Source organism: Mastigoproctus giganteus, chromosome 3 (assembly GCF_048544385.1).
Source record: "Mastigoproctus giganteus isolate SK-2022 chromosome 3, ASM4854438v1, whole genome shotgun sequence".
NCBI classification, from domain to species: Eukaryota; Metazoa; Arthropoda; class Arachnida; order Uropygi; family Thelyphonidae; genus Mastigoproctus; species Mastigoproctus giganteus.
Genome location: NC_143577.1, coordinates 228,082,835 through 228,100,211, shown reverse-complemented (window position 1 = coordinate 228,100,211; position 17,377 = coordinate 228,082,835). Strand labels below are relative to the sequence as shown.

General features: G+C 36.6%; 1 protein-coding gene across 3 annotated transcripts in view; it reads left to right on the top strand.

Moving 5' to 3' along the window:
• The window catches only part of LOC150088811 (uncharacterized), a 131,997-nt gene that overhangs the window by 67,387 nt on the left and 47,233 nt on the right, over nt 1–17,377 (top strand). For all 3 annotated transcript variants that reach the window (XM_090369669.1, XM_090369671.1, XM_090369670.1), the window contains exon 2: nt 15,362–15,613. In XM_090369669.1, coding sequence (XP_090225795.1) covers nt 15,544–15,613 — 70 coding nt within the window. In that variant the 5' untranslated portion in view covers nt 15,362–15,543. The remainder of the gene's footprint in view (nt 1–15,361; nt 15,614–17,377) is intronic.

The following is a 17,377-nucleotide window of genomic DNA, read 5'->3' as shown; positions in this document are numbered from 1 at the left end:
TTTTATTATTTAATAAAGAAACGTTCGAGTTGGGCTGGAATGCCGTCCTGGTACATAACTAACGTTTTTCTCGTTACGCTGAAACAATTTCGGTTGTTAAACTTCCAAAACTAGTGTTCTAAAATACGAGGTGTGATCAAAAAAGTTCGGAGACAAACCCAGGTAGCTTGAAATTGTGGAGTTGTAAGTTTCAACTTGTCGTGACATGTCGGGTACCCATCTAGACATAATATAATGCATCAACCGTTTATCTTGCAACAGTCTGAGTGCGTTCAGTAGAAGGTGTATTCCGTGTTTCATTGCACTTTAAAATGAGTGATTATTATTTATTTATTTTTTGGTGAGCAAAAAATTTGCATAAATTTAGGGAAAAGGTGCAACAAAAATAAACCACTAGAATGTTAAAAGAATCTTTTGGAGAAGACACCATGTGACGTTCAAAGATTTTTCAGTTTATCGCAAAGTTTAAAACTTCAGCATTCTTCATTCTGATCTACCTTAAACTTCAAAAACCAGTGATTCAGTCGCTCGTGTTCGTTATCTGATAATGAGTGATTGACGTTAACCCTGAAAGTCTTGTCTGGAAGGAAGACGTCTTCTGGAAGACGTTCTTCTCCAAGTAACCTTCCACCAAAAAATAAAGACGATCTCGATCAAATATGAAATAAGAATATGCTTATCGTATATTTTGATTAATGGGACATTATTCATTATGAATTTGTCTCTTCTGGTCAAACAGTGAACCAGGAATAACTACAAAACAGTTCTGCGGCAATTGTGCAATGCTGTGCGGTGAAAACGGGCGGAAAAATGAACTTTTGGTTTTTGCATAATGACAATGTTCCTGCATCATATTCTGCACTTTCCATTCAAGAATTGTAGTTCCCCATCCGCTCTCCTCACCGGATTTACTCCCTGCGATTTTTTTTTCTTTCTTTTTACTTTTGCCCAATTTTAAAATCACAGATTTGAGGTTTAGAACAACCCAGCAAATTATTCAGAACGCCTCACTTGAACTATTAGAAAAAACGTGAGAAAATTTTGGACGTTTTGTGAAGAGCGATGGGGAGGAGAGTGGTTGGTCACTATCCCACATTTTCAGTTAAGATGCTTTTCAGAGCTGGTGGGGAGACGAGGAAGCTTTATTTACTTAGTTCTACGAAGGCAGATCCAATTCTAAGTAACATCAACGTAAGCCGCACAATAGTTCTGGAACTATGGGATGGTTTTCTCCCCCCAACATTTCCAGCTCTAGCCGTTACGGTTTCTTAGTCGATTGATTTAAGGACACAACCAGAAATTTATATTGGGGATGTGCATTGTGTATATTTGCTATATTATTTAGTATAGTTTCTAGTATAGTTTCCTTTAATATTATTATTAAATTTTCTAGTATAGTTTCCTAGTATAGTTTTTCTAGTATAGTTTCCTATTTTCTAGTATAGTTTCCTTTAATATTATTATTATTCATATGATGCAAGGAAGCCGGAGGCTTATGCTGCACCGGCCAAAAAAAAATTTCCAAGTTACCCTTACAGAGAGAGAGAAGTAGAAAGGAATCGCCAAGAAAGAGAAGAATGATATCCAGCTCAGACCCCTGGGTGTGCCAAGCCCATACTCACCAGATGTGAGCCCCTGGGGTAATAGGTTATTTTTCATAGTATCCCCGAAGTGGGCAGTGATGAAACTAACAGTAGATCTTTGTAATTATCTGAACTGTTAATATTAAAATATATGAATTTTGGGGGGTAACAGCCCCCTCCACCAACTGCAATGCTTGATTGATCCATTTGTTTATTTTAATATCACAGGCGGCCACAGGATTTTCTAAAGGGAGAGATTAAGTAATGTTCTGGGGAATCAAAGTTTTTAATCATGTAGTAGTAAAAAAAATAAAAAATAAAAAAGCCCGTATTTACACCTATTTTGGAAACCATAACTGATTTTAAAAATAAAACTTATGTTTAAAATACCAAATACCTTTTGACTTGGCGCATTATGGCCTTGTTGCCAATGCCCCATTTAAACACTAAACCACCACCATCAACAACCAAATACCTTAGTTACCTGAATGAACTGTTATCAGATAGGTAAAAACAGGCAATTCAAAATATATATTCAATATATATATATATCACTATACGTCTCTACTAACTTCGAGATTTTACATGCGTTTCTATATTTTCCACCCATTTTGAATGCCTGATTTTACCTATCTGATATCAAAACAGTTCAGGTAACTAAGGTATTTTAAATATAAGTTTTATTTTTAAAATCGGTTATGGTGTTTTCCAAAATAGGTGTAATGTGCAGTGGCCTTTTGCAAATATGATTACAGTAAAACCATCACACAGGAAAAATCAACTGTAGAGAACGTTGAATCTCTCCTGTGTGCTTTGGTTGCTGTTAGCAGAGTGGGCTGTTGTTAGCATTAGTAGAGGCATATGATGCAAGAAAGCTTATACAACATAAAAAAAAAAAAAAAACCCTTCCCACTTCATCCATCCATTTGTTCCAAATGTTTGTCTAGTCCTGCCATGAATTTATTTAAATTATCAATTTCCACAACGTCAGATGGAAATTTGTTCCAGAAATCAATTATACGCTGGCTAAAGGAAAATTTCCGCACATCTATTCGACAACTATCGTTCCTCAATTTCAGTTTATTCCTCCTCAGGTTTATAATCTGAGCAAGAGGAAGAAATTTTCTGAATTACACACACACAGACTTTTTCTTGGTGATTCCCTTCTACCCCCCCCCCCCCGGGGGTAATTCAGATTTTTTTTTTTTTTTTTTGGCTGGTGCAGCATAAGCCTCAGGCTTCCTTGCACCATATGACTAATAATAATAATAATAACTCCATCACCATTGAGCCGCCGACCGGGCTAGCCAGGTGGGTAAGGTGCCTGCGTGGCAACCCAAAGGTCGCGGGTTCGAATCCCGCCTCGGGCTTGGATCAAAGTACTGCAAAAACCTTGGGAGGTGCACTATGGCCACAGAAGCCGATGCGCCAACAACTACCAAAAAAAAAAAAAAAACCATTGAGCCTGCTCAATCTATTCAAGGCCTTATAGACCTCAATCAGATCGCCTCGCAGGTGCCTAGTCTCCAGACGCTGCAATTTGCAGAACTTAAGCTTTTCTTCGTAAGAGCACATCTTCGTTCCCAGTCTTGTTGCCCTTCTCTCTACTCGTTCTAGCAACTCAACATCCTTCCTAAAATGAGGCTTCCAGGCCTGTACGCAGTACTCGAGGTGTGGCCTGACTATTGCCTTATACAAAGGGTTAATCACATCCTTATCCCTGCTCCGTAGCCGACTGGTCAAGAGCGGGAGTGCAATAGCACACGCTTCTTTGAGTAGACCGAGGTTCAAGCCCCTGACTACTGAATATGGTCGATCTGCCAACCCGCAATGGACCAGCGTAGCAGATTATGGCCCATTTCCCTCAGCATGAATTGTTGAGGAGGCTTCCATCCTGCAGTGGGTTGATAATGGCTGCACTTTACCTTTTTTTTTTTTTTATCCCTGCTAGCAAAATTCCTGTATATCAGGGGTGGCTAACTTAATTTGTGATGCGATCTACTTTTTTTCTTCAAAATGTGCCGCGATCTACCATCTCAAGGATTTCATTGCACAAGGTTAAAAAAGTTAATCGACACATATTGAAAAATGTTGTTTATAAATTTTAAAATTAAATACAATTCAGAATTCTTATTTTTTTAAAATTCACACATATTTAAAATTTTAATTTATTCGGAGTTTGTGTCTTCATGTCATCCGCCAAGCTTTCAAAATCGGGGATATACCGTGATAAGGCCAACCGTAAAAAATCTTCTGTGTGCAAGTCCATAAGAGTAGAGCGATTCTTCGTCTTTGTTTGTTTCAAATACGAAAAAACCGATTCACATAGTTACGTGGACCAAAACAGGAATTTAAAAGTTCACTGCAGTTTTTTTACATTTGGGTACTTTTCTTGGCAAACATATTTCCAAAAGTCTTCTGATGATCTGGCTTTTAGGAAGATATTGTTTCGCAATGTAATATAATTTCATTTTCAAGTAATATTTTCTGCATTTGAAAAATCTGTGATTTTTTTTTGCAATTTGTTTTGTATCTAAGTCGACATTAAATGGATAAGAAATATATTGATAATGTCTTCAATTGTTTTAAAATCATTGAATCTGGTTTCAAAATCATCCACAACTTTCTCAATTTCGGAAACATATTTTTCACTATTAAATTCAAAAACAGGATATTTTTGCAAATGATCTTGCATATTTGCAAAATGATTGGATTTTTTCCCTTTGAGATCCGTAGCCATTGCCAAAAATTGATACTTTATGCAAAAATACTACTAATCAGTGCTTTGAAGTGCCTTTTTTAAATTTTTTTTTTTTTTTTTTTGAGTATAGCCACGGAAGCATTGCAAATCAAACAACAGCATTTTTCTTTTATCATTACAAAAAAAGTATCCTAGTTCCCACTCTTGATGAAAATGATACGTTTTGCTCTTTTTAGTAGTATTAATTTTAAATCGAAGGTTATTAAATTAACGTATAAGTACTGTCCAGTTATTAATATTAAGTAAACTAAATAAGAATTCGACACATACGCTATGCTCTCCATCACGTAACTGCGTGAATTTTCATTAGACAAGCCTAGCGGCTGCGCGGAAAAAAGAGTAGTTACATAGTTCAACGGATTTGTAATTAGCGTACGTAGTGGAGCGCATAATAATATTTAGATTTTGACCAATCTATTTTTTTTATATATTTAAAATTCTTAGTGATCGACTTGTTGGCCACTCCTGCTGTATATCATTGACAAGACCTCATGACCTATTCTGGCAGCCTGCCTGCAATGCTCAGAGAACTTCATATCTGACTGTACAATTAACCCCAGGTCTCTTTCATTTTCCACTACTACCCTGAGTGTAACACCACACAATTGTTACATTTCTCTGGGGTTACTGCTACTCATATGCATTTGCCAATGTTAAACTTCAGTTGCCAATTTTCAACCCATTTGCCCAGCTTTTCTAGATGCTGTTGCAGTCTTTTTTGACATTAACATCCCTGCCAACCTCTTTATCATCTGCAAAATTCTCTATTAAGCAGCCGACCGGGCTAGCCTGGTGGGTAAAGTGCCTACCACGCAACCCAAAGGTCGCGGGTTCGAATCCCGCCTCGGGCTTGGATCAAAGTACTGAAAAAACCTTGGGAGGTGCATTATGGCCAAAGAAGCCGATGCGCCAACAACTATAAAAAAAAAAAAATAAATAAAAAAAATCTATTAAGCTTGATATACCTTCATCAGTTTGGTTATAAGGGGAAATTGTAGTGCAACTCCACAGGTAGAATTAATTGGAGTGTAACGATGCAAGGGCAACTAAGTCCCTAAATGTGGCTTTCGACGATTTACTTGCTTATACGATGATGAGCGGCTCGTTGATGTTAATTAGATGCAGTGAAAAAGATTGGTTTGTGTGAGGAAGCTAAAAGCTCTGCAAGATTTGCTGTTTTCCTTAGAAGATGTAGATTTGAAAGGCTCTGAAATATGCTAGACCTATTATTAGAGTAATAGGGACGGTGAATTAAGAGCTGGGGCTTTCACTTGTAAGTAAACGGAGATGGGCAAGGTAAGTGTGTCCATTTCGTAAACGGGCTAATACATCTTCTCGTCTGTTTAGGCGGGAGCTAGAAATCCATTTTTCAGGTCCACTTTTTAATTTGACGAAGTTTGTTCTCTCCATATGTGCCCATTCGAGATTACACGCTTTTTTGATTATGCTCTTAAACTCCATGTAGGGAAAGGTAGGACTGACAGGTAACCTCAGAAAAACCGGACAAGTATCGGTTTCTCATATCCACAGCTTCCGGTTTGACGCATTGGCATCAATTATTTTAAAGTAGATTGGTCTGTTGGATGGTTCCATAAAAATACTGGACACACACGAGAAACGTTTCGCATAAAAAAGTTCTCATTCAAAGGGGAGTAGATTATAGTAAAAAATACAAATCTAAAATACAATAAAACTAAACTGAGCCTATATTCAAAATAATAACCTACCACTTTTTGGTTTGAATTTGATTGCGGAGCGTTTCTCAATTTAAGAGAAAACATTTTTCACATATACACAACTGAAAGCTATATTAAAAAAAAAAAAAAAAGTTACCTCGTACAGATTCATTCCACAAACTTATGTTCAATTTGTCCGTAGAAATTCGAAATTTCATTTATTAATTAACCTTAATTATTCTGGCAATGTGAGAATACCAAAGATTACGGAATAGGTTTCTGCGAAAAATAATGGTTGCAAAAAGTCAAAAATTAAACTAACAAACATAAAATAATTAAACTTTCTCAATCGGAAAATATCGGACACTTACCTGTCCGGTATTTGCTCATTTTGTTTACCGGACGGTAAACTGATATATTGGGCTTTCCGGGTCAAAACCGTACACCCGCTAACCCCAAAATAGCAATGCCACATTAAAATTTTTTTATTTATATACAGGGTTGTTAAAATTAAAGTATCCCTGTGTAGAGGGCTCTGGAGAGAGTTCTAAGGCTCGTACTGAAGAGAAATTTGGATAACAGGTACGATAAAGAATGCGCTCGCCACTTATTGGGAAAAAAAATAATTAGTTACAAAATTTGTCACTGTGTGGCGCGTAACTATCTTAGTTACGATTATGCAAATAACGTAAGTTATTGCCACAGCGCTACTACTCAGCTCTACTGTACTGTATAAAAGCAAAGCAGTCTCTTCAAAATCATACAGTAGATGTTTTCCTGCACTACAGAAGCAATGCCAACAATGTTGCAGGAAAAGGCGCTATTAGTGAAGTGTACTATCAGAACAGCAACAATGCAGCTGCGGCTATCAGAGAATTCCAGCGTCAAAGCCCATAAGGCCTGTGACTGTTTGTGCTGTCCGCAAAATGATTGTGAAATTTGAAGCGACAGAACGTCTTAGTGTTCATCCAGGTATAGTAGGTTGAAAACGAGTGGACTCCTCGTGTTGTTGGCGCCTCCGTAGCCAGGTGGGTAGGAGCAGCAGCAGTGTGTAGCACACACACTTCTTGATGTAGACTGGGTTTCAAGCCCGTAACCACCAAATACGGAGGATGCGGAAAGGTCAAGGAATGACCACTGCATATCCCCGGAGCAATATGTCCTTAGTTGCTAATGCTCCTAAAAACCAAATAACATAACAAAACATCCTCTCGTGTTGAAGATGTGGCTACAGCTGTCGTGGATTTATCAAGTCAATCTCCATGTGGTAGCGCAAGTGTGCCAGCTGTTTTTTGTGAAGTAGACATGCCGTATTCCACTGTAAGGCTAGTAATTCATCAGGTGTTGTGGTACTATCCTTACAAGATGCACATGCTATAGCAGCTAAAGCATGGTGATGCAGATATTCGTTTCACATATGCATTTCAGTTTCTGGCATGAATGACAGTGGATATCACTTGGCCATGGAACATCCTTTGGAGTGATGAAGCCCACTTCTGCTTAAATGGACAAGTGAATACACACAACTGCCGCATTTGGGCAACAGAAAACCCTCGAGTTATCCAAGAGGCCCCATTGCATTCTCCAAAAGTGCGGATTTACAGCCACATTCATGATTGGGCCATATTTTTTTTTGAACAGGTAACACCAACTGGACCCTGCACCTGTTCATTCACTGAACAGCGATATTATGAAATGTTGGCAAATTTCGCAATACCAGAGTTGCAACAATGGGGTGCCTTCACAATACCATATTCATGCAAAATGGTGTGCCACCGTTGTGTCCAAATATTGCGAAGGCAACACTTTACAGACGAATGGGTCATCAGCCATTGTTTCCAGACATCTTGGCCACCCCGATCACCAGACCTCACCCCATGCGACTTCTAGTTATGTGGTTTTTGAAGAACCAGGTGTATTGGGAAGGATGTCAAACTCAGCAGATATAAAGGACAGCATTAGACATCAAGACAGCATTAGACATCAAGTTGACATGTCACGTTCTGCTGTCGAAAATGCTGTTCTTCGAATGGAAACTGTTGTTGACCAAAATGGAGGACACATTGAACAATTGTAGTGCTGTTCAAGTGATTTGTATTGCCACAGTGCCATACAGTGACAGATTTTGTAACTATTTTTTATTATTATTTTTTTGCAATAAATGGAGATCGCATTCTTTATTGTACCTGTTATCCAAATTTCTCTTTAGTATGAGCCTTAGAACTCACTCTAGAGCCCTCTACATAGAGATACTTTAATTTTAACAACCCTGTATGTTGTGTGTGTATATATACAGGGTGTCTCAAAAATATTGGTACAAACGTTTAGGAGAGGTAGGTAACATCTAAAGAAATGTGAATCGCATAGGAACCCATAACCGGAAACGTCACCGTAAGTAGGTACACAGTGCTGTTCATCAGTTCGCGAGAGGGAAAATTTCAGGTTTACTCATTCCAGCAGTAGTTGCCGCACGAAGAGCATGCATTGATATACTGGCAGACATGCACCTAGTGTATGGATTAGCAGAGGGCCCACATGGTATGCGCCCCCATGCGGCAAAACATCGCTTCGCAATAAATGTGTGGGCAGGTATAGTCGGTGACTGCTTAGTCGGCCTATACCTGTTGTCATCCCGCATGAACTCCGCTAAATATCGGATCTTTCTTGAACAAGTTCTACCAGGGTTACTTGACAATGTTCCAGCAAATGTGAGACGCAACATTTGGTTTCAACATGACGGGGCGCCTGCCCATTATGGAAGGTGTGTTCGTGACCATTTGAACAGGCGTTTTGGGCGTCGATGGATTGGCCGTGATGGACCCGTTGCCTGATCCCACGCTCATCTGATTTATCGAGCCTTGATTTCTTTCTGTGGAGGACCCTCAAATCTATCGTGTATGAATCGCCTGTGGAAATGGAAATGGATCTCATGGCGAGACTAGTCTGCGCTGCTGCTACTGTCAAACTCCAGGTGTGTTCGACCATGTCCGTCAATCCCTGCTGCGCCAGTGTCACGCATGCATCGCGTCTCATGGTGGAACCTTCGAGCATCTGTTGCAACATCATGAAATGCATCCATTTCATACTCCATTGTTAATGTTATGTCAAATAAATATTTGCCACTAATTACTGTCTTGTGTCATTTCTGCTTCTTGTGCCTCTGCTACTATTTTCCCGTGACGTTTCCGGTTATGGGTTCCTATGCGATTCACATTCCTTTAGATGTTACCTACCTCCCCTAAACGTTTGTACCAATATTTTTGAGACACCGTGTGTGTGTGTGTGTGTGTGTGTAAAGTACATTGTATGAGGGGTGAAGCTCATAATGATACACCACTGTTTTTAGGCTCATTAATGTATACTGTTTGCATAAAGTGTCTATTGTTTTCACTATGTGTGTCCGTCTGCATGCAGTAACTCAAATCCCGGTTGACGGATTTTCATGAAATTTTATATTGGACAACAGAAAACCCTCGTTTTCTGCTGTCCAATATAAAATTTCAATTATTCTTACTTTTTTTAAGGAAGATCCTAAAGTTATGTCTTTTGTAGATGTTGTTAGAGGTCACACTGGATTTTGGGCACACATTCTACTGAGCGGACCATCCCTTCAGGAATTATTACTAAAGAACACAATGGTGTGTCTGAATCAGAACCCAGGAACGAAAGTGTAGTTAGTAGCGATCCTAATAATATAATAATACTAAGGCCTTCACCTGACAGTTAAATATCTAGTGGTCAGGACATCAAAAACAAGGTCATGGACACAATAAGGAAAGAGCGTAGAAATATCAAGATTAAAATCATTAGATTGTTAAGAAACAATGGTGTTCTAGTCGAAATGACTAATTCTGCAGATGCAAAAACCATTTGCAGTTCCACAACGCTGACTGGTGTTGGCCTGGCTATGGATAAACCCTGTTTGCAACACCCCATGATTATGATTTATAATATCCCCAAGGATTATTCTAAAGAGGCCATTGTAGAGGATCTCCTCATTAAAAACTTGAAAGGCTTTGGCTTAAGTTTTTAAGAGGTGAGGCAAGGCATTATGTTTAGATTCAGTTCTGGTGCCGGAAATCGTGTTACTAACTGGGTCATTGGATTAGCACCAAAAATATACAAGTATATAATGCAAAATGGCGTATTTTTCTGAGGTTCTCCTTACATAGGTTTTGTCGTTTTACAGTTGTTTCTAAATGTTTTTGCTGTCTGGGGTATGCCATTCAGCCCAAAACTGTTTACACAAAACAGTCGTCTGGCTATTGTGCCAATGGAGGTCACATTTTCTCGCAATGCACACACAGAGGAGCCACCAAGATGTGTCAACTGTAAGAGGAGAAATCGAGATTTTCAACATTCTATTTGTGATAGCTGCTGTCCCGAATACATAAAAATGATGGAATTGACAGAAAAGAGAACACAATATGAGTAATACGGCTAATCTAAATCCTCTTTTGAGTGTATATTATTCTTACCAGGGCATTAAAATCCTACAAATTAACGGCCAAAGATCTAGAGCAGCTAAAGATGAGATAAGGGTAGTGGCATTTGAGAATAAAATGGATATTATTTGCATTCAGGAACCTTACTGCTCTGCACAAATGAGTGGTGGAGCATTTCAGGTAATGGGTTCCCCAACTTCTGCAAGAATTGTGCATTCACTTGACAGTTTGCACAAAACAGCTATCGTCATTTTCAATAATGATTTGGTGGTCACCTCTATTTCTGGTGAGTATTCTCAGAACACAGTCTGTTTGCTTGTCTCCTCAACATTTATAAATTTCTACATTGTTTCTGTCTATTGCAAAGGATGCAAAGAAAAACAGCAAAAAGTTCTTTACTTATGTAAACTCTAGAAGGAAAGGGATGAATCAGATTGGACCACTTAACATAGATGGGTTGACTATTAATGATCATGCTCAGGTAGCTGATAAATTGAATGAGTATTTTGCATCTACATTTACACATGAGGAGTCATTAAATGAGGGGAGTGCCAGAAGTTTATCAAACAGAAGTTACACATAGGGAAGGCACCTGGGATGGACGGGATCTATCCAGTTATATTAAAGGAGGCAGCAAAGAAAGTAAGCAAACCCTTAGCCATAATTATGAGAGCTTCCTTGGATTCAGGGGAGGTCCCCATGGACTGGAGGTGTGCAAGTGTCGCCAATTCACAAAGGGGGTTCAAAAGGTGACACAAGTAACTAAGACCTGTTAGTTTAACTTGTGTTCCAGGGAAAATAATGGAATCACTGGTTAAAGAAGCATTGAAGGATCATCTAGACAAGACTGCAGTAATAGTTAAGACACATCATGAGTTTGTTAAAATAATTTTGATATCATATGCTTGGATTTCAGGAAAGCTTTTGATACTGTTGCACATGGAAGACTGCTGTACAAATTGGAGAGGTATGGCATTAAGAGTAAGTTGCTACAATAGATAAAGGGATGGTTGAGTGGGAGATGACAGATAGTGGTAATCAATGGACACTGCTCTTCGTGGACAAATGTTATTAGTGGAGTTACCCAGGGTTTGGTGTTGTGCCCATTGTTGTTTTGTATATTTATCAATGATATTGATGAAGGTATATCAGGTTTAATGTCCAAGTTTGCAGATGATACAAAGGTTGGCAGAGTTGTTAACGACAGTATGCTACTGCAACAGGATCTAGAAAAGTTAAGTAGATGGGCTGAGAAGTGACAACTGAAGTTTAACATTTACAAATTCAAAGTACTGCATATGAGTAGCAATAACTGAAGAGAAACGTACCAACTGTGTGGTACTACAGTCAGGGAAGTGGAAAGTGAAAAAGACCTGTGGGTAATTGTGTAGTCAATTATGAAGTTTGCTGAGCAGTGCAGACGGGCTGCCAGAGCCGGTCATGGAGTCTTGTCAATGATATATAGGAATTTTGCTAGCAGGGACATGGAAGTGATTATCCTGTTATACAAGGGAATGGTCAGGCCACATGTAGAGTACTGTGTACAGGTCTGGAGGTCTCATTTTAGGAAGGATGTAGAGTTGCTAGAATGAGTACAAAGAAGGGCAACAAGATTGGTGAGGGGAACAAAAGGGTGCTCTTACCAAGAAAGGCTTAAGTTCTGCAAATTGCAGTACCTGGAGAGTAGCCACCTGCGAGGTGATCTGATTGAGGAGTATAAGGTCTTGAATGGGTTGAGCAAGCTGAATGTTGATGGGATTCTTCCTCTTGCTCAGACTAAGAACCTGAGGGGGCACAGTTTCAAATTGAGGAAAGATAGTTGTAGAATAGATGTGCGGAAATTTGCCTTTAGCCAGCAGGTAGTTGATTGGTGGAATAGGTTTCCATCTTTTGTTGTGGAAGCTAATAGCCGAAATAATTTTAAAGCTGAGCTGGACAGGCATTTGGAACGAATAGAGGGGTGAAAAACACGTGCACCACTTCCGTTCTTGGACTTCTTCCTTAATGAAGAAAGGAATGTCTTCGAGGAGCTGTGTGTATTTTGCTGATTTATTTTTACTATATATAAATCTTGTATATATATTTCGAGAATGTACTTAAAATTGTGTGTGTAAATGGAAAAGGAATGGAATGGCTATTTATATTTACAAAATCACCAGAAGATCTGAAGTATTTTGTTGAATTTCAATTTTTGATTAAAAAAAATCCAAGGCGAAATAACTAAAGCATTAGTGAATGTTGTTAAGAGGTACATGTAGTGAAATGAAAAGTACTTTTATATATTATTAGTTAATTAATTGGTAATAAGATATAATTTATTTTCACTTGTAATAATCACAGAAGAAAAAAAAAAGTGGCAGATGATTTTATGTGAAAAATCCTTTGCGTTTCACATAAAACCATCCATCTAGTCATTTCTTCCAGCTGTTGGGGACACCTAACAATGGAATGTAAAGAAAATTTGAGACGAAAAAAAAGAAAGTGTTAACAAATATTTGTATTGTTGCAATCATATGACAAATACTTGTATTCTTACAACCATATACTGTTCTAAAAAGTTGAACTTGAGACATTGTACTGGTTGCGAAAAATGCGTCACATGCTCTAATCACACTACTAATGGTGTGAGCTTGGGAAGTGCCTCTGGCGGAAGCTGCAGATGATGTCACTTCCGTGACGCATTTTTCGTGACCGATCAGATTTACTCAGTAGGTGCTCCCAAGGATGTTTCACATCAAAAACCAGTTAATTTAAGAAATAAAAATCAAATGTGTTAGCATACATACATACTAACTTTTTAGTCATATTAAAACCTACTTCTTAACATTATCAAAGAATTGGAACTCTGACTTGAACTTATCAGCAAACCAGCCCTTATCTTTCACCATTTTGAGCCCAGCTGTTCTAGTACGTGAAACTGATGTACTAGATTAATGAACTTAAAAATGGATTTAATAGTTGAAGTCAAGAATCAAGAGGATTAATGCAATGGGCATAGTACTCTATAACCTAAGCAGAAGGAAAATTGAAGTATTTTTCCAGCAATTTTTACCTGACATTTTATGGTTATGGCCATTTCAGAATAATATAAATGGAAGATAGATTTCCAACCAATATCTACAAGCTTATTGAAACATATGATCCAGTGGTTCAAAAGTGTTTTTTTTTTTTTTTTTTTTTTTTAATACCCATGTTATAGAATGTAGTCTTCTGTAATGTAAGGAGTTGTATATGATATTTTAAATGATTCCATATGAAATTTGCAGATCTGCATTGCCCTATTGTTAGTCGCCTGTTGTTTTGAATGGCAGCATCTATGACAGCAATGTTTTCTAGAGGTACCATTTTCTGTTGATCAGACCTTTATGCATTGTTGACCATCCATTTTTGAACTGCTCACACTGCCAATTTATTGTTTAGAATGATAGACATTTTTCCCATATACAGGATCACTGAAAATAAACATCACTAGGTGTTGACATTCTTGGATGTCTCACCTTAGTGACACCCTAATTTTTCTGTTGACATGGATACTGACTGGAGAGATAACGTGATTGGGATGACACAACAGCTAGTTCAGAGCCACCACCTACCATGGAGAAAAAAAGGATACAGAAAACTTTAAAGGATTATCTTTTTATTTTTGTATATTCTGAAATTTTCATAATTCTAAAATGTCAAATAAAAGAAATTTTGGCAAAGACTTTTTGATTTGCCTTGTATATATTTCTATGAAATGATGCCAGCCTGTATAGATGTACTGTATAATATATATAGATATACTGTATAAACTTCTTGCATAAAACAACAAAAAAACTCATCTTTTAGAGGAGTCAACTCGAAGCTGTTTTTTTATCAGAAAAATACATCCAGAATGTATTTTTGATATGAGAGTTGAAGGGTGCAAAATAATTTTTATTTTATTTTATCACATTTAATGTAGTGTTGCAAAATGTTTTGAACATAATCCAAGTTTAACATAATCCATATTTTAAGCTAGTCAACGTGATGTTGTACCGGTATATAGGTTTGATTCTTTAGTTAACCAACATCCAAATAATTTTTAATACGCTATCAGTCTGTTAGCCATTTCAGAGGTAATTATTGTGAATTACTCAACCCACAGTGACATCTTCTGTGCACAAGATTGTGGGTTAATAAAAGTAGCCAATAACTCTGCTCAAGCTTATGAAACAGGCATGCATATGTGCATACCTGTTTCTTACTATGCCCATTTCTACAATGTTTTCCAGATACCTTTGGTATGAATTTCATAAAAAAAACAAATCTTGCAAAATCTTGCAGATTAGCCATATCACTAGAATCATTCAAAATGAAATGCTAAAAAAAAATTTTGAAATCGGCATTAGAACAAAAACCTTAAAAAATGATCAAAGTTGATTAAGATTTAACAAAAAATTGCTTAAAGCAATGAAATATAAAAAAAAAATGTATTCAGAAATTTTTCACTAGAATGATTTCTAAATGAGTGGAATGTACAGTAAAATATTAGTATTCCAATTTTTTTAAAAAAATTTATGGTTTGATTTTTACTTCATTCAGCTAATGCATTAGTATTGAAATATGTGTTATTTGAAAAACATAAGTTGTTCAGTCTTTTTTAGCTCTAAATTTTTGAATAATTAGTTAGCACTATTTTTGCAGGTGATGGGCATAATTGGATGATTTCCATAATTGAATGATTAGTAATTTCTTTACTAATCATTTGGTTATCTCATTTGAATGATATAATTGAACGATTTTCTATAATTGAAATAACCGATTATGACCTCTTGATTATGCCAACCACTAATTTTTGCACACTGTTTAATAAATATCCTAATCAAAAGGATGGAATCTAATGCCAGTTATTTTATTTACTCTAATTACTTTCAGATTAAATTTCCTTTTTGTGTCTTAGAGTAGCCAGATAAGATATGCCATTTGTAACAATTGGAATTTTCACAACTGCATTTGTCATATATTTATTTGAGACATTGGTGCCCTCATGAAGAATAAAATAAAAATGGACTGGTGGTCAGCGTTTGTTCGGCAACAGAAACTTTTGTAAACAGGCCATGGTCTTCAACAAGAAACTGCGAATAACAAATTCTTGTGCAGTTGTTGGTATTGCACTGTTTTGGATAGGTAAGTTATATTTCATGTTTTATCTATACAAAAATATTAACTGATATTAATTTGCAGAGTGTTCTACAAATACCATTATTATTGCAAAAATAAATAATATGGGGTACAAGGTTTTTGCATTATTTCATTCTGATCTCATCATTGAATCGTCGGGTCATTCACTTATGGTGCCTACATCTCCACTGATGAGGGGCCCCAAAAAATGGGGAAACCAGCATGGTATTGGGAATTGCATAGATTTTAAATAAATATCAATATACTTCTTCATTGGAGCAGTTCTTTTTATTTATAGTGTGTAGTGCAATATCAAGGCAACTTGTGAGGAATTTCCTCCATAATGAGGTCAGTGCACTTAGTACAGATGTAGTTTGCTCAGTGTTACTTATGGATTAAGGTTATGCTCTATTGTACAACTGTTTCACAACTTTCATAGCATGAGGCCTTTTTCATTTATTGATCAGTCAGTAGATAGACACTAAACCACTGTACTTCATAATGAATGTATTCCAATGCCTTAGAAATGTCTACTGGAATTCATGAATCTGAGTATAGACATGGTCAACTCAAAAGTTTTAAACCAGCTTAAAAATATCATTTTTAAAAATACAGAAATTTTTATGTCTTATCACTATAAAACTTGTTTTGCCTACTAGAAAATAATAATATGGCCTTTAGAAATTGTAGCTGGTGATAATTCAGGAGAAAGCACACAAGCATTTTTTGGTTATCAGAGACCAAATTACGTATTTTAATACAGAAATTACTGCAACGTGCAGAAGGGAAATCCAAGTGTTTAGGATATGATGCTGGGTAAAGAAATTTAAAGAGAATAGAAACATGCAGAGGGATAGAGTGGGCTTCAAACCTTACTTCTTTCCATGACGCTCATACAAGAGGAATTCAAGAAAAACCCAGCTAAATCTGTCAAGTGATCAGACCAAAGTGCAGAACTAGTACAGTGTACCTCTTACACCCATCTAAAGTAAATCCTTTTCTCAAATAAGGAAAAAAAAATTTAGTGGTCTCTGGTATGAAGATGTTTAACCCAGCAGCTGGTGTGCCCCCAATGGTCACACACACACAGAACCTGATAGGTTTCCAAATTTGTTTTTTATTTGTGGAAAAACTTTAATTTTTGAAAATTATGCTTGCAGTATACGAATGCTGGACCTTTTTGTGAATGAATTGCATTATTATTTCTAATGAAATAAAACTTTTATTAGTTCCACTCAAAATAACAAGAACACCTCATGAACATAAAATATTAGCATGAAAATATTAGTTTCTTCCATTTTAAAGTTTATAAAACTGATAAGGGAGCAAAATTTAATATTTAAATTTTGCTCCCTCATTTCTGCTTATATACTATGTGTAGAAATAGAAACTTTTAATTTTACTCAAAATAAAAAAAAAAACTGTATAAACATAACTATTGGGCATTTCCATTTCGTAGTTGATAAAATTATTAAGCACATAAACTTTCGAACTTATAACAGCTTAAAACCAGCTGGTATAAATACCTGTGCACATATTTCTGCTTGTATTATGCATATATTAAGGAGAAATATGCAGAAACATTTATTAATTCTGCTCAAAATAAAAAAATAAAAAAACCAACTTTATGAATATAAAGTATAAGCATGAAACTGCTCAGTACTTCCATTTTTGAGTTAATAAAATTGTTAATGTACAAAATTTCAAATTTATGCATGTGAATATATTTCTGCTTAAATACAGTATTACAGGGAAAAAATATACACAGAC